Raw genomic sequence first — 22,339 nt, forward strand, 5'->3', positions numbered from 1 at the left:
TCCCTGAGGTTTTCTAAGTCTTTATCATGTATACACACCCTCAGTGTCCTAATGTTTTTATTTAAATTTGATCTTTTATGTAAATGTGTCTTGAAAGGAAACTGCAGCAGTACAAGTGAATGACAAACCAGTATCTCTTGCAATAAACAGAAGACAATCTTAAACACAAATACATCAATTACAACAAGGCATGTTCCCGTGTCCTAGCTTTGGGAAACCCCGAAAGGGTGTGTGTAGAAAGAGTGCACACTCTTCCCCGTCTGCTTGCCCACATACAGTAGCCACTGTCTAACAGGGAAAAGGAATTCAGAAATGTCCTTGTTTTCTTGGTCCATCTATGTCAAAAGACTTTAGCCGCTATCCCCGTTTGTTCAGCTAACTATATAGCTAAATTAAAAAAAAAAAAAAATACACCCAGAGCCTATCTGGTTTCCAAGGCACATGAAAACACACAAAATACATTTCTGTTATCACATCAGGATGTCCTGCAGGAAAATAACTTGTGAGTTTCAGAACTTTAGGCAAGTGCCCTCCTTGGCTGTGGGTCTTACAAGCTGATCTCTCCTGCCTGTCTGATCTCATTGCCACCTATGCACCCTTCATGACTCTCTCTGCTGCAAATAAGGGGCTCTCAACTTCACAGTTTTTTCTTTATCAAATGCAAAAGAAAAGAGATATTCCAAGGAACTGCTGACTCACTAGCTGATGAGAATAGGGTATACTGGAATAAACACCAGTCTTTAGTCAGAAATGGTGTCTGCTTCTGACTCTGCTCTGTGACCCTGGCTAATTCCCTGAACTTCTCTGGGTCTCCGTTTTCCTAGAGAGGGTGGACTCAGGCTTCTCACCATGGACTCCGTAGCCTGGGCAGGCCCTCCAGGGGAGCGACGGCAAATACCTCCACACCCACCCTTCTGCGGACAAGGTATGTGAATGTCTGCTAACGGTGATTATGTGTTTTTCATTTTTAACATCGAAATGTTTTATTTATCGAATATTCTACTTTCACTTAAACTGGACACCAGAGAAACAGAGAGGAGAGGGATAACACAGAAGGGCCAGGTTCGGCTCCTTCTACATCAAAGCTGTGAAAATAAACAGGAAGTGGATGCATCTCGCGTCTATGAGGACATCGCACACTGCACACTGCTCCGGGCACAGGGGACCAGTGCCGTGCCCGCCTTCGGGGGTGCTCTTCAGCTCGGCCACGCTGCACCCCACGTGGGGCTGAGCGCTCACACCACGGGGCCCCGCCCTGCATGCGTGCTCCCTTCCCGGGGGGGGCCGAGGGGAAGCCACAGGTGACGGGACTCACACACGCTCATCGCGGTCTTTGGAAGGATGTAGAGAGACAAGGGCGCTGGAGGCCTCGTGACGGCCTGGGAGTGAGAGGCGGGCGGCCCACTTACCCAGTCCGCGCTCGCTCTTGGAGCTCTGCTGGCCTCCAGACGTGGTGGAGAGGTCTTCAGGGACAGGCATGGGTTCATCGCTGTCATCTGGGGTGTCACTCACCGGCGGGCTCTCCTTCCCTGAGGACATAAGCAAGAGCTGGAGTTTCTGGGGACCTGGTCACCCCTGAGAGCCGGGGTCACTGCAACCAGCCAGCGACATGGCTTGGCTTCGAGTTATGGACCGAGTTCATGCTTCTCTGTTGGGATTAGAACCTGCTTTCCTGTTGATAAAAGAATATCATTGCCACACCAAAACATGAGACAACGGAGATGTGAAAAATGCATAAATCACCTGGAAAGCACCACTGTTAAAATTGCGGTGTGCGTGTGTGTGTGTATACACACACATGGACACTTATGTACTATGGATAATATGTGGTGACATATCTTCTTGATCAAAATAAACTAGGTTTAGACATTCTCATGGCCTTGCTCCCATGACTTTTATCTGTGATATCTGTATAACACTTCACTGCACGGGCACAGTAGGATTTATTTAAATCCCTTTTCTGCTTTTGAACCTAGATTGTGTTCAATCTTTTTTTTTTAATGATGAAACAACCCAGTGGTAAAGCTCCTAACAGCTAGCCTTTGCCCATGTTCTTAAAAAGCACCACAGTATAAACCCTGGGGAGTTTTATGGCCCGATCAAAAGGCATGCACGTTTTTTAAGAGTCTTCACATGTCAGGCCAAATTTCACCTGTATGTTTGTTCCACCTTACCCTCCGACAAGCCTATTCACCACACCTCTGTATTAAGGTCACCAGTCTGGGCATCCTGCTCACAGCAACACGTTCTGGGCCTGTTCACTTTCCAGAGCCAGAGGATATTTAGCCAGCTGCCCAATTTGATTAACTCAGTGGGGTCAGAAAACTTGGAAGAAGGATGGACAAGGAATTCACACAACTCCAAGCCCGTGTGCACACTGAGTCTTCTACTAGGAATTCTGATCTTCAAAATATTAAAACAAAATAGAACCCACGCAACTCCAGAAGTTCCTTCACAAAGTAGGATTGACCTATGAGACAGGGTTTTACGAGATGCCTGAATCTAGTAAGTTTCACCAGAAGCTCCAGAAATGGGAAACTCACTCCCACTCCTAGAAATTCAACACTGGGAAGCTAAGATGGGGGTAAATTGCTCCCTTTCTTTGAAATTGAAACCCCTGTACCTTCTAACATAGATGTGCCCTAAAATTGGGTCAGGAGACAATAAACCCAGGCAGGGAAGAGCTAGTGAGGCCCCCAGCAGATGCAGAATAGCCCCTGAGCACTGCTGCAGGCATGAGGAGCATCAAAGAAGGCTAGTGGGAAAGGGACTGGCGGGGATTGTGTGTTGCTGGCTGGGCTGCAAGCTGGCTTCGCAGACAAAGGATATTCCCACACAGAAGCCCAGGCCTGCAGGAAAGTGTACCCATGATGAAGAAAGCATGTCTGGGAGACAAGGCGAGGCAGAGTGGGAAACTGTATTGCGTGTTTGCATAAACCACCTGAAAGACCAACACAACCCTTCAGGGGACAGACAGGTGCAGTGGAAGCATTCCCAACACAGGAGATGACCCTTCGGGGAATAAAACAGAAACTGCCAGGCACCACGGCTTCGGGGAAGAGTATAGCATTCTCTAGCAAACAGACATCACAGTTTAATATCCCAGCTTAGCTGAAATTACTTCAACTGGCATATTTTCAGAAAGAGCATTATTGGATATATTTGGATAGTCAATACAAGATGGAGAGTTAGAGAGGGGGCAGTGTGGTAAGAATTTCCCAAGGAAAAACTAAAAACCAGAGGGAAATTGATCGAAGTTCTCGCGTTACACTAAATGTGCATGACATCAGTTAATAATTTCATTGCCCTAAATAGACGACTTTAAAAGGAGCAACAGCTGAAGACTCAGTGTTACTTTTCACCTACTTCACAAATGGGAAGAGCCCTGAATAGGAGTCTGCAGGAGGCCTATGAACCAACTGATGACTCTGTTTTTCCTTCTGATTTCCTAAAGTAATCATCTTCAAATCTTGAGGACTTTAGGGAGGTGGTCAGAGGACTCTTATTTGTTTTCTTTTTAGGTAAGAATAATCTTTTAAAATTATTGATGTATTACTAGTTCGGTCGCTCAGTTGTGTCTGACTCTTTGCGACCCCATGGACTGCAGCACACCAGGCCTCCCTGTCCATCACCAACTCCAGGAGTTTACTCAAACTCATGTCCATCGTGTCGGTGATGCCATCCAACCATCTCATCCTCTGTCGTCCCTTTCTCCTCCCGCCGTCAATCTTTCCCAGCATCAGGGTCTTTTCAAATGAGTGATTCTTCACATCAGCTGGCCAAAGTATTAGAGCTTCAGCATCAGTCCTTCCACTGAATATTCATGGTTGATTTCCTTTAGGATTGACTGGTTGGATCTCCTTGCAGTCCAAGGGACCCTCAAGAGTCTTCTCCAACACCACAGTTCAAAAGCATCAACTCTTCGGCACTCAGCTTTCTTTATAGTCCAACTCTCACATCCATACTACTGGTTTTTCCATGACTACTGGAAAAACCATAGCTTTGACTAGATAGACCTTTGTTGGTAAGGTAATGCCTCTGATTTTTAATACTGACATAATGAATTATATTGACATTTAAAATTAATTAAATTATTTAATATATAATTGAGTAATTGTATTGGCATTTAATATTAATATTAAATACTGACATTAATATTGACATATAGTTGATTTATAATATTGTATTCGTTTCAGATGTGCAGCAAAGTGATTTACTTATATACACACACATACGTTCTTTTACAAGTTCCTTTCCATTATTGGTTGTTACAAGGTACTGAATATAGTTCTCCATGCTACACAGTAGGGTCTTGTTTATCCATTTTATGTACAGTAGCATGTACCTGTTCATCACAAACTCCTAATTTATCCCCACTTTTGGTAACTATGGGTTTCCCAGGTGGTTCAGTGGTGAAGAATCTGCATGCCAATGCAGGAGATACGGGTTTGACCCCTGGGTCAGGAAGATCCCCTGGAGAAGGAAATGGCAACCCACTCCAGTACTCTTGCCTGGGAAATCTCAGGGGCAGCCGAGCCTGGCTGGCCACCATCCATGGGGTTGCAGAGAGTCTAACATGACTTAGCGACCAAACAACAACAACACTTGGTGACCATAAGTCTGTTTTCTCTGTCTGTAGGTATGATTCTATCTTGTAAATAAGTTCATTTGTATCATTTTTTTTTTAGATTATACATATAAGTTATATCATATGATATTTATCTTCTCTGTCTAACTTCACTTCGGATGAAAATCTCTAGCTCTTACACAGAACTTTAATACACGAAACCTGTCTCCTAGGTAAAGTGGGGACACTGCAGGGTAAGGAGGCTGAAATGTCAGAGACCCAGACCACTTGCTTCTGTGAAGACCCCCAGGGAGCTCCCACAGAACTGACTCTGGGGACCCCAGCTTAACAAAGTGACGGGATCCTGAAAGATGCACAGCGGGGGGTGTGCATGCACATCTTTCTGATTAACCAGCTGCCATGGTGACAGGTGGAAGCAGAAGGTTGAGAAACTAAACGACATTCCTGTATTTTTTTTCTTTTTTTTTTATTCTGGGCTTCCTGAGGATAACTTTGAAGAACTCTGGGATCGATGTAGACAGTCAGGTATGCAGGACCGTTGGGAGGGTCATAAAGAACTGGGACTTGTCCAGTGAAGGGCTGTCATCTCTCTGCTCAGTTCATGTGAAAACGCATCCAAGTCACTTTTCTTCAAATTTATCTGCTCCGTCTATTGGGAACAAGACCAACTAGAACTTGGTGAGATACTAGATGTGCTTCTGTCTGTCTGGTCCCCTGTGCTGAGCTATAGGCCAGCATCTCAGCACTTTTCACTGCTTCATTCATGATGCAGAAAAAGGAATAATGGAAACAGTATGGACCATGGTTGTAAATACCCTGGGGTCAGGTCGATCAGTAGGAGCTCCCTGTGAAGATATGAGAGAATAAAGCGTAGCCCTGGCGTGTGCAGTGGAATCAGGTAAAAAGTCAGGACTGTAAGAGAGTGAGTGAGACGGCCACCCACGTGCCTGCTGGAACGCAGCCTTGCCTTGCCGCCACTGTGACAGTTCCTAAGAGCTCATCTGATTTGCCTAAAAGCCCCCACATTTGAGCAGTGGCTGCTGAGATGTCAATCACTGGCTTGAGCCTCTGGACTCAGCAACCCTGGGATCCTCTGCCTGCTAGAGATGTCCACAGAGAACTTCCATCACTGTGTCAAAGTCCTCACGAGGAGCAAACATATCTCTGTGTGTTGATTTTAGGATTATTTAGAGTATGGCATCACCAACTCAATGGACATGAGCTTGAGCAAACTCCGGGAGACAGTGAAGAACAGGGCAGGCTGGCACGCCGCGGTCCACGGGGTCACAAAGAGTCAGGCACGACATAGCGACTGAACAGCAACAAGACCTATTTAGACCTACCCAGTTCACCATTTAAAATGCAAAGCCATGAAAAGATGATAAATGATAAGAAAATTAAGTTATTAAAGCAAGTCAGTGCACGGAGGATATCAGCGCACTGTGACTGGAAATCAGTTGACCCAGGGTACAGCTCTGGTTTGACCAACGGTAAGACAGATTCCACAGCCACTCACCTTTTTTACACTCTTTCTGCAGGAGTAAAATGAGGTTAAAGAACATGATTTTGCCTTAGCTTAAAAGGCTGTTGTGAGAATAAAATAACAATGAGGGTGGAATCTAATATGCTAGACAAGCTCATGGTGTTATTTTGTAAATAACGTCCTCTAGAAACAGGTATGCACCGTAGCAAGTGCCCATACATCCAAGGGCATGGATAGCGCCCCACAAACATAAACAACTGCAGACAGCGAGCAAGCAAGGCTTTAAAGGAAGGACTTAGGAGGCGTGATGTCATTTTACTTAGAAAAATCAAAGAAACTTCTCACCAATTTCTGTTTAATCTACTTACTATGTTTCAAATAAAGCTTTGCCTATGAGAAGTGTTCTGGGCAAATTAGATGAGAAAATTGTTTAATTAGCTTATCAACAGGAAGTAAATAATTCCTCAAGTAAATTATATTTCAACCAACAAAGTTCAGTGGTTCCTCATGTCCCTGGTGCATGAGTTTGTACTGTGTACAATTACGCAGGAAAACACAGTTTCTGGGGGGTAAATAAAACTCAGATATAGACTGTCCACTCTACAGAACAGTGGGGAAGCTCCTACCCAACACCAGGTCTGGCTTTCATGGGACTTCTGATTGGTTATTGAAAACGCTCTGAGTCTCAGGTCCCTGAGAATTGAAGATGCTGCCTGTATCTTCCTCACTGGGGACTTATAAAGTTGAAATGAGAAAAAATGTTTACGGTGGTGTTTGGTAAATTTAAAGCATTCAATCAGTGTGATTTACCATGATCGACATTTGCACTGACACATCGATATGGGTGAGCCTCGTTTCCCAGGCAGGGGATGGATGTCTATAGAGCATATTTGTTGTTTCTCTGTTTTCAACAAACATTATAGATGACCAGTAAGAAAACATTCAGTAGGGCCCCAGGAGCCTGAACATCACATAAGCTCAATTGGTTCCAGTCCCCCATTTTGCAGAGGACACACAGCGGTCCATGAGGCAAGGAGCACTGTCTCAGGTCCCAGAGATGGAGGCGGAGATGAGATGCTGATACAGACCTCACAATTCCCGTTCTCCCACAGGCTGACTCTTCCCTTAGAGACCAAAACAAACAATAATTCACAGTACATAACCAATAATTTAGAATGAGTGCCAAAGAAGAGAGAAAGAACAAACAAACAAACAAACAAACTCAGCAAACGAATGAATGAGATGGGCCCTAAAGGACAGGATGGCCTGCTTTAGACAGACTTTCCTCCAGGCCCATTCAAAGGCATTCCCAGCTCTAGAAGATGTGAGAGGGCGCATATTTATCAAGTGCTTTTCATCTAGAAGACACTGTAAACCAGGGCTCAGTCCACATCCAGGATAAATTCCAGGGAAGAAAGAGCCAGGTAGTTTGAAAAAAGAGTTAGATACTAAGTATTTGTCTGTTTTTCAAGCGAGTATTTCACACAGATTAGGGGGACTCCTATGAAATTGCTGATATCGGAACTTTTTTTTCATCTATGATAATGGCAATTTCATAGGGTTTGACTTAAATCTGCTTTTCTTTTTTGGGAACAGGACACAACAAGAAATAGTTTCATGGGAAAAGGGGATGATTCAGAACATATTCCTCATATTTTACATCAAGAACATCAACTTCTGTTTTGCTAAATGCACATCCTCATAATACAACTAACTGCCACTTCCCTCCATTTTAGAAAAGAAAAAGGAAAACTGATATGACTGGGTGTTTATTGCAAAAACAGCAAAACATAGAAAAAGTATTCTTCAAATCTTTAGTGAAAACAGCACAACTCTTTAAATGCCCTAATCTCTGTTTAGAACACTCCAGGTTTAGCATAAACCAAAGGAATTATTGTGTAAAGGACTGGAAGCACCATTTCCTTTGCTAGGAGTATACAAAACTAAATTTTAGAACAAATCTTGAATCTTTTTCAGGCCAACTTTCACTCTCATCTCCACTCCCTGACACCTTTGTCTTCAAAGAGCCACTGTTCAAACTGAGTGTTTCACATAATGTTAAGGGCAAAAGGAATAGAAGAAAATGAGGCTTTTGTCATGTTTGTTACCACCACAGGGGATCAGAGTACTGACCGGCTGTTCCTCCTACTAAACGTTCTAGACAGGCCAGCCCAGCGTCGGGCTTTAGGCTTTGTCTCTGGGACAACAGTCTGCGTGGATCCTCAGTGTATCATGTAAAACGTCACTCTAGAAGCCGCCTAAGAGGAAAGCAGCGAGCGGACGCAGAGGACCAGAGACAATGAAGGGACCTCTTTGCACCTTCTGGGACATTTAACATCCAGCGTTTCTGACCCTCTTATCGCCTTCAGCCGTGGTCTACAATCTGGGGATGGGACCCTGCTTCCTCTGGCAGGACCCACCTCTCCTTCAGCTCAGGCTTCATCTACCAGCTGCTACCACATCCTGGCCAAGCCAAAGGACAGGCTTCAAAGGGCCAAAGTTTTGTTTTTTAATAGTTTTATTGTTGTCATTGTACTCAGATTTCAGAACAAAAGTATGTGCTTGAGGGAAATGAATTCAAATAATACTGAAAGGGAGAAGATGAAAAACCAAAGTCCCCACTCTCTCCCCTAACCCATCCCTTCCTCCCACCCTCAATCTTTTAAGAGGAAGTACACATTTAAAATAATCACTCCAGATTTTCCTAAAGGGATATACAGGCACATGGAAAGTGTGTGTGTGTGTGTGCACGCGAGCGTGTGTGATGTGTTTTCGTTTTAAAGGATGGATTCACACTTTGCAAACCATCCTGAGACACCTTCTTCTCATCTTTACATGCATCTTTGATGTCTTTCCACATGACTCTGTTCCTGTGGTCCTGCTTGCTCAGCACTGTATGAACAAGGGCGTGGAGGGAACAAAGTTCTCTAGTGTCAGCATCAGGCTGCAGGGAGCATCCCTGGAGACTGCCTATGCCCACGGGAGAGCGTGTCTCCACAGCTGAATCCTCCAACACAGCTTTACTTTCTACAGATATGGCCACGCATGCTGACTGATGTTCATGCCCATCAAGTGCCTACATCAAGGCCCATCAAGTGCCTACAAGCCACAGCCAAAAAGCCAGGCGCTGGCCTTTACCTCACAGCCTGGAGAGTCCAATGCAGACTCTCTAAATGACAGGAGTGGTCTGCAGCAGGCCATCTTCAGGTTGAGGAACTCAAATCCCTGGTCCTGCATGTCTCCTAAGCAGGCAGGCAGGGCTGCAGCCACGGTCTCAGCCCTGGGCTCCGTCATCAGAATGGACAGAGGCCCAGGGACAGAATTGAGTCATAACTCAGAAATCGGTGGAGGCAGGCTGGCCACCCCCAGAGAATTCTAGAACAGAGGCTGCCCAGGACTGACCATGGTCCTGAGACTGGAAAATATAAAATACTGTGAACTCAACTGCTGCCAACATGTCCAAGTTCAGGGCTAACCACACGGGTATCCTAGGACCATGAGTATGGTGCTGGGCAGGTTTGGCTAGACTAGATGGAGGTCCACTCTCCCGGGCCTCACCGGTGGGACAGTGTGATCTGACTGTGGGCCTCATCTCCCAGGACCATCCCCAGCCCTGGGTCTCCTGGGATGGTAAGAGCTATGTCCAGTATGGCTTGAAATAAATGTATGATGATGGGAAGTGGTGTCTCCACACTTAACAAGCATTTGAGATTATTCCCCAAACTTTGTTTTCCAACCTGCTTTCTCCTATTTGCCCTCCCCGCTCCTCCCTCCCTCCCTCTTTCTTTCTCTTTTTAAACACGTTTGTTGGCCTGTGTTTGGGGTCTAGGGCAGGTCAATCTGTCCTTTTTTCTCCCCAAGAATATCAATATAGACTGTATCCTTTCCAAGTCATTTTTAGGTGTAACAGGAAAACTCGTTTTATCTTGGAGACTTTTCTATGCAGGCGGTCACATTTGGATAATCTCTAAGCATTGAAGTGAGACTCTGACTCCAAGTCCATCTTGGCCTCTCCTTTGGCAGCGCAGCCTTCTTCCTCGCCCAGCATCCCAAGGGCTCCTTCGCTTTGCTACCCAGCAAAGCCTGGACTCCCCATATAGGTATATCACCAGCTCTCACCTGAAACTTGGGACATGTCTTGACCCTCATCAGCGTCCATGGTCCTTGGATTATCTGAGAAAACAGAGGAAGCGATTTTAGTTGAAAGCAAATTACTCCCAAGATATGAGAGAGAAAGAGAGATAAAGAAGGCCCGAGCTATTTAACAACAAGGCTATCTACCAAGAATAATGCATTTTCCTCTTCACACACTCTCTGGAGTATCAGACTGGCACAGACCTTGATCCTTTTAAAAACGGCATTACAAAGATTTATAAAAATATCATTACAAGCACAGGAGGACCAAATTTGTTATTTATTGTTAATTTCCTACTGCATAATAACCCAAAATGCAAACTGACTGCAACAAAATTAAGCAGAAAATTAAATGGCCCTGGGTCATTGTAGGCACAGAATTCATTCTCTTGGCTGATCCATAGTTATGTTCTTTCTAATTTACTGAGCATGCATCGATGAACCTTGAGTCAGCTTGGTGACACGCGTACAATCAGCAATCAAAAAACGAAGCAATTTGCTGAAGAATGTCTCATTTACCCAGGCAGGGCTGCATAGCTGAGCAGCCGCGGCGCTCCCCCCATCAATAATAAATACACCTCCAGCCTGGCAGATGGGCCGCGCCGCTGCTGGCTTTGTCCCCCACTCTTGCAGGCCCCTGCCTCCGACTCCTCCAGACTCTGATGCGGGGAGAAGGCAAGCCCACAGCGGCTGCCACAGCAGGCTCGGAGAGCGCCCAGACCTTGCTGAGTGGCTGACAGACAGCCGGCTCCTCGGAGCCGTGGGAAAAAAGAAAGCCAGCCTTTGGAGCTGCCCGCGGGTGGCGGCGGGGACCACTCTGCCTGTGGCCACCACGAGCACCCCGGGAGAGGCCACGTGGGCCGGGCAGGAGGGCGGGGTGGGCTGCGTTTCCACTCAGGGCCCGGCCTCCACCTCTCAGGTCTCTCAGCCTGCCCCCCACCCCGGCAGGTGCATCTGGCGGCTCCGAGGATAAGAAAGCCGGGGCCCAGCAGCAGGGGAGCGCCATGGAGTCTGCTCATTCATGCTCTGCCGGACGACCGCAAGCGCACCTTCCCCGACCAGCCACCAGAGCCCGTGTGTTGACTTGAAATCAGGTCGCTTCTTTCTGGGGGACCCCTCTGTCCCTCCAGTTCAGATGTGTGAATGTGAGCTTTCAGGCCTGTTTCCAGCAGATGCCTGCACTGTTATGGACCCTCAGACAGCCTGACCTGCTCTGGGGTCTGAGCAGATGAGGTGTGTGCACGTGCACGCACGTGTGTGTGTGTCTGTGTGTAAAAGCTATCGTCGTGCCTTTGGCATACATCCTTTCAGGGTCAGTCATGCTGGTATTAGTCACAAAGAAGACATGGATGACCAGCCCTGGTTCTGGATGCAGACGGGTTTGCATCTCTTTCTAAAAGCCATGGCACTACTCTGGGTTGTGACATGAATTTCCAGGCCCAGTGTGGGCCTTTGGGGTACAGTTCATGACCACAGGAGGGCAAGAGGCTCCATGGCCCGCATGTGTTTCAGCCCCAAGACTAAGGGTCCACCAAGAAGCAAGGCAGACAAACCAGCCCGAGAAGCAAACATGAGAGCAGACTGCGTGTAGGCGCTCAGTCACTTCAATCACGCCCCACTCTTTGTGACTTCATGGACTGTCGCCCCCTCAGGCTCTGTCCATGGGATTCTCCGGCCAAGAATACTGGAGTGGGTTGCCATTTCCTTCTCCAGGGGATCTTCCCGACCCAGGGATTGAACCCGGGTCTCTCACATTACAGGCAGACTCTTTACCAGTCTAGGGTTCATTGTCGCCTAAAAGCAATGCGTTCAAAGTCTACAGGAAGTCCTTCTACAGGAAAAAAGGTAAAATACCTACAATTTTTCTGAAACTGTCCAAACAATTCTATTAATAAAGAAATAAGACTCAAAGGAGAAAAACCTTTGTGTTCGCTCTGCAGCATTAACATGAGGTTCAAGTTTCTGAAGACAAATGTAGCATTTTATGGTGATACATCACCAACTAGTTCTAAGGTATCCCTGGATTGATAGGGGAAATATATAGTAGACAGACGGCTTCCCAGGTGGCTCAGTGGTAAAGAATCTGCCTGCCAATGCAGGAGGTGCAGGAGACATGGGTTCGACCCCTGGGTTGGGAAGATACTCTGGAAAGGGAAATGGCAACCTACTCCAGTATTCTTGCCTGGAAAGGAAAATTCCTTGTACAGAGGATCCTGGTGGACCCCAGTCCATGGGGTTGCTCAGACACGACCGAGCACGCACACACAGCAACACAGTGGACAGAACGCGAATCTTGCTGCAACAAATACTACCCTAAACTCCCAGTTTTTATCATGTTGACTTTGAACTTCTTTTTTCTATGCAAGTGATACATATTTTACAACTTATTAAACAAAGGCCATTAAATGCCCATAATTGAGTTGGTAAGACCTGCTGGAGGAGGGCACGGCAACCTACTCCAGTATTCTTGCCTGGAGAATCCCATGGACAGAGGAGCCTGGAGGGCTACAGTCTACGGGGTTGCAAAGACTTGGACGTGACTGAGTGACTAACACACTTTTCCACTACTTAAGACTACTGCATTTTTTCTGTGTGTGTGTGTATACACAGATAACTTTTTAGAAAAAGAGGACACTGAATGTACTGCAAACAAACTGTTGTAAAATATTTTCTTCATATAATACTGTATGTAGCTTTTTAATTGACAAATGTGCATCGACATTCTCGTTTTAAAGTTCACGCAGTTTGGTGGCAGCGATTGATTTCGTCAACACCCGACTGTATTTTCAAGTAATTTTTGATTAAACGGAAAAAATGTTTCCTAAAGCCCAGCTAGCTGATGCGTCCCCAGCCCAGTGCTGCCAGAGAAGGCACCTTCCAGCTGCGGCAAGGACCCTCCAGGTTTCTTGCTGGGCAGGATCTATCCACACCGCACCACCCTTTGTGCATCAGTCCGTTCAGGTGGGGAGATGTGAGGACAGGTCACAAAGCAGCAAGAGGATGCTCTGGGCCTGCAGCGGAGGCCAGACCCGGCTCTGCTGGGCGGGCACCTGTGCCCATGTGTCCTGAGGGGGCAGAGCATGGGCACCTCCCTGAACCCAGCCCTGCCTTGGCGCCCACTGGCAGTGGACAGTGGGTGCAGTAGAGAGTAGACCCCAAGAGCAGAGGACCCAGGATCTGGGTTGCAGGCCTGTCTCCATTTCCCCTGAATGCCTGCATGGAGCTCCGTGAGCTCATCGGCCTCACTTAGCCTTCCAAGCAGCTCCTCAACCAAGCCTACATGGACCCCGTCAGCTGGCCTGTGGTCCGCACCAGGGCCGGGGCTGTACCTGGGGGTCCCCCTTGCTTGGATGAATGCTCAGTTGTCACCATCATTTTGAAATTCCTAAGAATTAGGGCACAGTCCATGGCAGTCCTGTGATTCCATGGCTTGTCTTTCTGACATCACAAGGTGGGGAGTGGGATAGTTTGACAATTTCCCTCAAACTTCCTCAAGATCCAAATTTGCATCTCTTGGGACTAAAAAGTAATGAGGTGTTTTTGTTTTTGTTTGGTAAAGGTGACTTTGCTCTTATGCAAAGACCAAGAAATAATCTGACAATGGAAAACTATCTGAAGGAGAGGAAATACCAGCCCCCAGCCCAAGACCTAGTTGCCAAGGGGGGCTCGGGAGGCTGTCAAAGGGCACAGTGAAATAACCCCACTCCCGGGAACACCAACCAGGCTCTCTTGTTTCTTTTCAGATACGTGGCAGCAGTGCCCAGTGTGGAGTGGAAAAGGGATTCAGGCCTGCTCTGATCTCAGTACAAAAGCTGGCAGTCAGGAAGAAGCATTCATCCCCAGAGTGTCTTAACCCCGCATTTTCACAAACCTGCACCTAAACCCAAACCAAGAACTGCAGGCCTGTCCAGGGAGACACCAGAGGGAACGCTTCCTTCATAGGAGCGCTGCCATTTTCTGCTCGTATGGGAACCCCAGGGATCCGAGGCTGCAGCTCACATAGAAATGAGAGAACACAGCAGGTTCAGTAAATACCTGCCGCCGGGTGGCATGAATGCTTTTATTGTGTCTCCGGAGCGTGCAGTCCTGAATCTCGCACACGGGGAAACAGATGCAGAGATAAAGGACAGCCAGCGTGACAGGGCGGTCAAGGGCCGTCCCTCCAGGAGGCAGAGCAGGAGTCAGGATCCTCACTCTCCCTTCTCCTGCTGGGATGGGGTCCCTAAGCCAGGAGCCCCATCTCCCCCCAAGCCGCCACCCTCTCTGAAGTTGGCACGGGACAAGTCTGGAGAACGGGGGGCAGTGGGGACCACACACAGAGGCTCACAGCACCTCTGCCCCCACGCGCCCAGGGCCAGGAGAGCTGGAGCCTCCCAGGGGACGGTGAAAACATCGGCAAGCCCCCTCCTCGACCTCAGCTGCCTTTCGTCCTCCCCGCCCACGGGAGCTGGAGCCTGGCTGCCTCCGAGGACAAGCATCCAACAGCCCTGGGCAGTTGTGGCTTCTGGGCACATCTCCAGGACAAGTGGCCCATTCCTACCCGCCCGAGAGCAAGCAGCCCGAACCACGGCTCAGCCAGAGCCGGGGACCCTGCGGGGGCTGCTGCTCCAGGGCAAGGCCAGGATGGTCCCCAGGCCCTCTTAGCCTCCTCACACCCCCTCTCTTCTTTTCTCTCTGATGGAAAACTCTCCTCGTAGCATTTGCTCTGAGACGACAGGACTTTCCCACAATCCAAGAAAGGTGAGTCTGGATTAATGAAGTCAGAAGTAAAAGCCAGATGCTTGTCAAGAACCCCAACTTGGTGACTTCCCAAACCACCCCGATTAAGGGCCGTTAAAGAGTTTAGTACATAGCCCACCAAACGAGCCGCGATGGACCACAGACAGTCCCTCAAAGTCAGCCCATTTGCTGGTAGCACACAGTTCTTCTACAAACTTTTAAAAAGACCATTCCTTGGGGTTTAAACAGCATACATCATTTTTTCTTTTTTTGAGTTTCTGTCCATTTCTTGAGTACCTTATATAAGGCCAGAAAGAGAAGGGAAAGGAAAGGACGTTGGCGTCAGTCAGCCTTCTTGAAGTAACTGCCACGTGCCTGGCATTTAACTGCCAACCCCCACAGGCGTGGACATCCAACCACCTTGTACTCTGTTCCATCCGAGCGCCCAGCAGAATGTCCAGGGCAGATCTGGTACTCAATCCCCACCTGCTGTGTGTGCATCTTTAATCCTTACATCTAAACTGCACTCTTTTGATACAGGATCCACATTATTCTATTTTATAGATGAGAAAACCAAGGCTAAGAAAGAAGTGTCCTGCCCAAGGTCACGCATCTAAACAGACAACAGAGCTGCGATGTGAGCCCAGGACCACTCGGGCAGTGGTCCCCAATATTAAAAGTACAAATGGACCAGAAACGGGTGTTACCCGTATCGTCACAGAAAGTAAGCAAGCTCTTTGTAATACTTTGCAATTAAGGCAAACTCCATGACAAAACTTCCACAATACAGTTAAATTCTGTATCTGGTCAAATGGATGCTATTGATTATTTTCCTCCCTGATGAGTGAGGTTGCACTAGAGATACCTTTGGGGTTATTTCCTTACATTTTAAACAATACTTATTTTGAAGGGGGAAACAGGCCAAACCTATAGTCTATTTAAAATGCGTTAGGTCACAGACCTCTTTAATAACATTCATTCTTCCTGCTGAAAGTCTTTTCATCTTCAGGCTGGTAGATTTTATTTTCAAAAATCTACCCTATTGCTGTGAATTACACCATATCTTAAAAAAGGAAATGTTCCACGAGAAAGCAAAGGCAATATTAAGGGTCTTTGTGTCTGATTCCGGAGACCTTAGAGGTTTTCCTAACAACTTGACAAAACAGATTGGGAGAAGCTAACAACTTCAGAGTCCTCTTATTTCATTTCTGAGTCTTTTCATTTTTTCAAAATTAGCTGCCAATCTACACGTTTTCATGATTATTCCACAGAGATTAGGGCTGGCGCAAATAACAATGAAAAACAAGATTTAAACAGGATGGCAGGGAATACAATTTGGCTTTCACACCCTCCCCCCATATTTTACTGAGCCTTTCACACACACACACACACACACACACACACACACACACACACGCACACTTTTTTTTTTTTAACTGAGCCACAGAGAACTCTTCCTCCAGCGGTTTGTTCTACTGTGAACCTGCTTTTTGAGGGCATATTAGCTCCCATGTGCAATTCTGTCCTCACATTTTTTTTTTTTCCCTAAGGGCAGGAACTGATATGCAAAAGAGGAAGGGTCAGGGGGAACTCAGGAAGCCTTTTCAAAATACAGCTGAAAATCCTGCTGTCTGAAAACCTTCTCAGTGAGGAAGGATTGAATACAGAACGAAAAGAACCATGAGACTGTAAAAGCCATCACGGAGCCACCTGTCTAGAAGTAAGGCAAAGAACAAAGATGTGAGATGTTAGAAATCAGAAAATAACGGAGCAAATGGAGCTGGAGACGGTCTGTGCTTTCACAACAGCTCCAGGGCTGGGCTTCCAGTGGCCCAGGAAAGGTCCCCACACTGCGTGCCTGTCGTGTGTCTGGACCCGCTCATGTGCCCCACTGTACACTGGCTCGCAAACTGCTAACAGGAACTGCTGTTTATTCAGCAGCCCTGGAGAGGCAGACACTCAGAATTTACATATGCTTTTAGAGGACTTTTCCTGATGCTGGCCCTCATCAGAGGCCATTTCCTAAGTAGCTTCCTCAAATATAAATGGCCTTTTACACTTCATCACTTAAGTAAAAAGTCTAAGTTTAGAATCATTTTCTTCTACCCTCTTCCCGATTTTAGAAGCCTTCATGCTTGGCCAGCAACTGTGCAACAAAAGTGACACCTCTGTCTTTAGAAAAAAAAAAGCAGGAACTGGCCCCAAATAATAATTTACAGGGATATTCTCAGAAGTGCTGACCTCCTACCATCATGAAGTGAAGAGACAGTGGAGCCCAGGGAGAACTTTTGTGTTCCTATTAGTGTTAAAGATTTTTTTCTCATTTTTTATAAAACAGATAAACACAAAGTTACTGATAACTAAGTTACTGTAACATAATTTACAGATAAACACAAATCTGAACACAGTTTTTCACTCAGCAAGGTAAGATGCTGGCATCAAGAATACATATAATATCTCCTCCTGCCTTCTTAGTAGTGAAGCTATCTTAGCATACCAGTATCACTTTATGTGGAGATGAAAAATTCAAACTTAATACTGTACATGGTAGAAAAATCCACTTATATACCTATAAAGAAAAGAAAGAAAGAAAGTGAGGTCGCTCAGTCGTGTCCGACTCTTTGAGACCCTGTAGACAGTAGCCTACCCGGATCCTCCATCCATGGGATTTTCCAGGCAAGAATCCTGGAGTGGGTTGCCATTTCCTTCTCCAGGGGATCTTCCCAACCCAGGGATCAAACCGAGGTCTCCTGCATTGTAGGCAGACGCTTTACTGTCTGAACCATCAGGGAAGCCCTACAGCACTCCCCAAGATATACCTGTCATACTGAGGTTTCTACAAATGCCTCTGGACTTCTTTGTAAAGCTATATGTTATTTAGACCCAGGGAAATAAAATTATTCTAATCCCCCAGGAGGATCTGGTGTTTACAGTCTAGACATATCTATTTATCAACAACTGAAAAGCTGTTTTTTATTTTCCTATTGAGGACACCATCCCAGTGTTGTACAATCTTTTTTTTCGTTTTTTTATTTTTTGGTTTTATTTAGAAAAGTCTCTCCTGCTGAACTGGTGGGGAGACAGACTAGAGCTACAAATCTAGAAGCAAACAGAGAAAATGTGTTCTAAAACAGCCTCACAGGGTGGTGGCTCCAGAGAGGAATGGGTGTGAACATCGATGGTTGACTCTCTGTGTTAAGGCCACGTGGTTTCTAAGCTACTGGAAAATTCTCCCTGAAGGACTTGCATTCTGAGCTCAGTTCTGTTCACAACATCCCCAAATTATCAGTTGTAATGATTAAGATTATCACCAGCAATGAGTTAAAATGAAGTAATTTTAGAAAAAAAAAAAAAAAAGAAGTAATTTTGTTACAAAGATTCTTTAAAAAATCATCTCTATTCACATTTCAAAACCATGTTCAGAGTATAAAGAATGCAAAATCAAAAATCTGGCTCCTTAAATCATAGTGACTTCAGTACTCTTTGGGAATTTACTTTGGTTTCCCCAACCTAAACTGGGTTGGCTGAAGTTGAGTTCAGCCATGTCTGAGAAGGGATAAAGGAATATAAATGTATCAGATTTGGCAACAGTGATTGCTATGGACAGTAAATATGATAATAACTGAAAAGAATACCACTTGCTATTCTGAATAGGCTCTTTACTTGGACCAAATTAGCAAAAAAAGTTCTAGATTTCCATAGTATTTGATGATGGACAGGCAGCTTAGATGTCCTATAACCCAACATAGGATCCCAAGGACAAAGTGCCCCACAGCATTATGCCCCACGCGTAACAAAGTCCATATGTACATGTGCCCCAGGGGGTAGCAGGCCAACCAGGACTGCCTGTCATCAACAACCTTTAGCCCACAATGTCCTCATGCAAACCCAGGGGGTGTGGGGGTGTCGTGAGCAGAACCTCACAGAGGCTTACAACTTCCTCATTTTCGACCTACAAAAATCAGCACATCTTTATTTATAATCAGGCAGAAAATGTTCACATCCATCAGAGAACCAAGCATAGGAAAACTCTTAACACTACAGTCAGATTTTTCTGCAGCCCTTAAATGAGCTTATTTTCAATGTTCCGCCCCCCCCCCCCCCAGTAAATTACCTTTCTTTTACAAAAACCTGTCTGCTCTATATTAAACTGAAAAGTCTTGAAATTCAGGTTAAATATACACAACTCCAGAAAAAAGCGAGAAAACACAGGTAGAAACGCATTAGAAATTCCCAAATCATTTTTAAATGGTAATTAATTGCCTTATCTCTTAACAACCTGCAATAATTAGCAGTATGATTTTTAATTTAATGAAGTAGGATACACAATTTATCAATGTTTTCACTGTGGATCTCTCTGAATATCACTTTAATTTTCTGCCCGACACAAAACTCAGCACAAGGAGGAAGAAAAGGTCACTTTTTCAGGCTCAGAGTGGGGCTCGCGCCAGGGGGTGGCTGGCTCTTTCCAGTTTCCATTAAAGCACTGGAGTTCATCAGAGTGCTTCCAAAGTCAGTTTATAAAAGATCAATCCCTCATTTTCATTTCTCCTAAAGATTCTACATTAAACATTTTCTCCATTCGGACTAAAGAGGTATCTTACATGCTATTCATTTGCTCCAAGTGCGCCAGTGAAAATCTGATGTAACAATGAAAATTTACCAAAAGCCGATGAATATGTATTCAGCCTAGAACTCCTAGCTTTAAAAGAGGGCTCTAAACCAAACCATCCAGTTCAGTTTTAGCCAGCTTCAAACTACCCAAAAAAGCTTCAGAGTGTCATTTTAGCATGTGAGCTCAATAATGGAGGCTAGAAGTCTATTTCAGCAGGTGTAAGGTTGTTCACAAATTCTTTATGTAGTTCATAGTTGTTTCTGCAAATACCACACACAAGAGACAGCGACAGAGGCACAGAGGAAGGAGGGAGAGAGGGAAAGGAAGAGACTAAGGAACAATGCTGGGACCCCCGCACACTGCACCTGCCCTCCACACCCCCCAGAAGACCCGCACCAACTGCATGTCCAACGGAGCTAACTGTTGGCAAGAACATGGCAGGAAGAGAGTCAGATTTCCTTCAGCAGTGACTTGATTGCTGAAGAAAAACGAACCATGGCACACTTGAATGAGAAAAGATGAAGGAGGCGCTTCCCCACTAATTAGGACCCATTTTCAGCAATTCGTTAAGCCGTGGCCCTGCTCCGTGAGCCATCAGGAGGTGGAACAGGGGACCCCGAAAGCAGAGAGAGCACATGGAAGGTAATGAGGCTCTCCATCACCCGAGACAGTCAGCGGGAAGCCGGCAGGCGCTGGGGGCACGGGCTACCCCGGGGAGGGGGCAGAGTGCACTCTCGGAGTACCCACCTGTGCAGAGCAGCAAAGAAACCAGTGACCTCACCCAGAAGCCTGTGCCCCCCAGAGACCCGAGGGGCGGGCCTCACCCCCAATCCTACCTCGGAGGCCTGGGGCCTTCGGAGCCCCCTGGACTCAGCCACCTGGAAGGGACCCTGCCACCTCCTTCGCCAGCACCCTCCTCGCCTTCCACTGGGGCGGGGAGGAAGGTGGACCCATTTGCCAAATATGCAAAAAAGGAGGGAAGATGGTTTTCTCTCAGGAAAACACGGGCAGGAAGGGAGCCCGTGCTTCCTGTCCCGACCAAAATGGGTTCAGAGATTATTAGGACGTCTGACTTGGCGGGCTTGAGGTAGGTGGGAGAGGGACCTCTTTGAGTCACCAGGCATGATGGGCTCCCCAAAGGCAGACACACTTAGCCCAGGAGAAGAGAGACATGGACAGGCTGTGGCAGGAAGGCAAGGGGCCCCCAGGCCTGGGACTTGGAGTTTTTGCCATTTTTCATGGTTCGTCCCCAGGCAGGTCACGGGAGGCACCCAAAGCATCCACACACCTGTTCATCACAGCAAAACAGCAGAAGGAAAAAAGGCTGGAAGGAAGGGGTGAGGCCATTTGCTGCAGAGAAGGCTGGGCTGCCTCCCCACCAGACCCTCCTCAGCAGTGAGCCGCCTACACACCACTCACCCAGGACAAACCAAAACAGGGTGGGCCCTGCCCACCTCTCCACTCCAGGGCGCTCCGCAAAGCTCTTTCTGTTTGCTCTGTTTCACTTCTAAAAATGCAGCATTTTACTTTTAAATGTTTCATAATGTCTTACAAATATTTGTTAGAATATCATCAAATGTTTCAAAACAGTGTCAAACACAAGCTATTAAAGCAACACTATAAATGGAAGGAGCTGCAGGAAGATAACCTATGGTGTGGAGTCATTTATTAAACTGCAAGAACAACAACATGCCTAGGTCTCTATGGAAAAAAAAAAAACAACAAAAAACAGTGTGGGCATCTGGTCCACCCCACAGTAAAATCAGCTCGGTTGCTCTTGCTTGAGTCTGGTTTGGGGTGGCCCACGTCCGTGATGAACTCCATTCCTGTCTCATTCCTTATCTGGATTTTAAGTGTGTGTGTGTGTGTGTGTGTGTGTGTGGAAGGCCTATGCTCTGAAACACAATCTGCCCAAGGTCTGGATCACATGTGTGTACATGTGCCTTTTCTAAGCGAAACCAAAATGATTGGCCTCAAGGTGTTGACCTGATCAACGGTTCTCCCCTTGTCAGCCACAAAGGATGGGTCACTTGTCGCTTTTATATCTTGTGTTTTCTCCCATGAGAACTATGCTACACACACGCCTGAGGGTTCTTCAGACACAAATAGACCAACACCAGGCAGGGACTACCGGTAACCGTCAGGGCTGGAGGGGCAGCATCTCACAGCCACAGGCAAGACTCACATTGTACACAAGCACCCGAAAACGCACGTAGAAATAGCAGAAATTAACACAACATTGTAAATCAACTATATTTCAATAAAATTTAAAAAATAGTATTTTTAAAAAAGAAATAGCAAAGGCTGCCAGTTAACCCAAACAGCTGCTCCCTGTGAACTGGATCCACTGACATAAGTGCCCATTCAAATAAGAAAACAAAACCAAGAGTTACCTTGTAGTGAAATTATTTCACAATTACAAAGATCAGAGGAGGGAAAAGGAATCAAAAACACCTCTGAATGCTGCTGCCCTTGACCAGTTCTAGGTTAACTGCAAGTATGTTAGGCAGACACCCAAAGAACTAGCATCATTTATGCTTACACTCACCATTCCAAGGAGGAAAATCTGTTCTGTTTTAGTAAAAGGTAAAAATCAAACCAACAAACCAACCAAGCCAAAAAGGAGGGTCTTTTGTCATTTAGGTCAGGTGTGTTTGATTGTTAAAACCCTTTCCCCCAGCCCCGTGTCTCCCCATGCTGTGTGCACGCTCTCTATGTGTCTGTGTGCATACTATCACATAATGTCTTTATTTCCTGTATCTATTAATACACATGTAACCGTGAAGGATACACACAACAC

At 46.2% G+C, this 22,339-nt stretch overlaps 1 protein-coding gene across 12 annotated transcripts in view; it reads right to left on the reverse strand.

Annotated features, from left to right (window-relative positions):
- IKZF1 (IKAROS family zinc finger 1) overlaps nucleotides 1-22,339 on the reverse strand; it is a 97,324-nt gene that overhangs the window by 72,558 nt on the left and 2,427 nt on the right. For 11 of the 12 annotated variants that reach the window (XM_061164840.1, XM_061164835.1, XM_061164833.1 and 8 more), the window contains exons 2-3: nucleotides 10,191-10,244; nucleotides 1,410-1,529 (exon numbers count right to left, since the gene is read on the reverse strand). In XM_061164840.1, the coding sequence (XP_061020823.1) occupies nucleotides 1,410-1,529; nucleotides 10,191-10,230 (160 nt within the window). In that variant the 5' untranslated portion in view covers nucleotides 10,231-10,244. Of the gene's footprint in view, nucleotides 1-1,409; nucleotides 1,530-10,190; nucleotides 10,245-20,375; nucleotides 20,506-22,339 lie in introns of those variants that run through there. The other variant, XM_061164829.1, reaches the window with a different exon arrangement.

This window comes from Dama dama, chromosome 18 (assembly GCF_033118175.1).
Source record: "Dama dama isolate Ldn47 chromosome 18, ASM3311817v1, whole genome shotgun sequence".
NCBI classification, from domain to species: domain Eukaryota; kingdom Metazoa; phylum Chordata; class Mammalia; order Artiodactyla; family Cervidae; genus Dama; species Dama dama.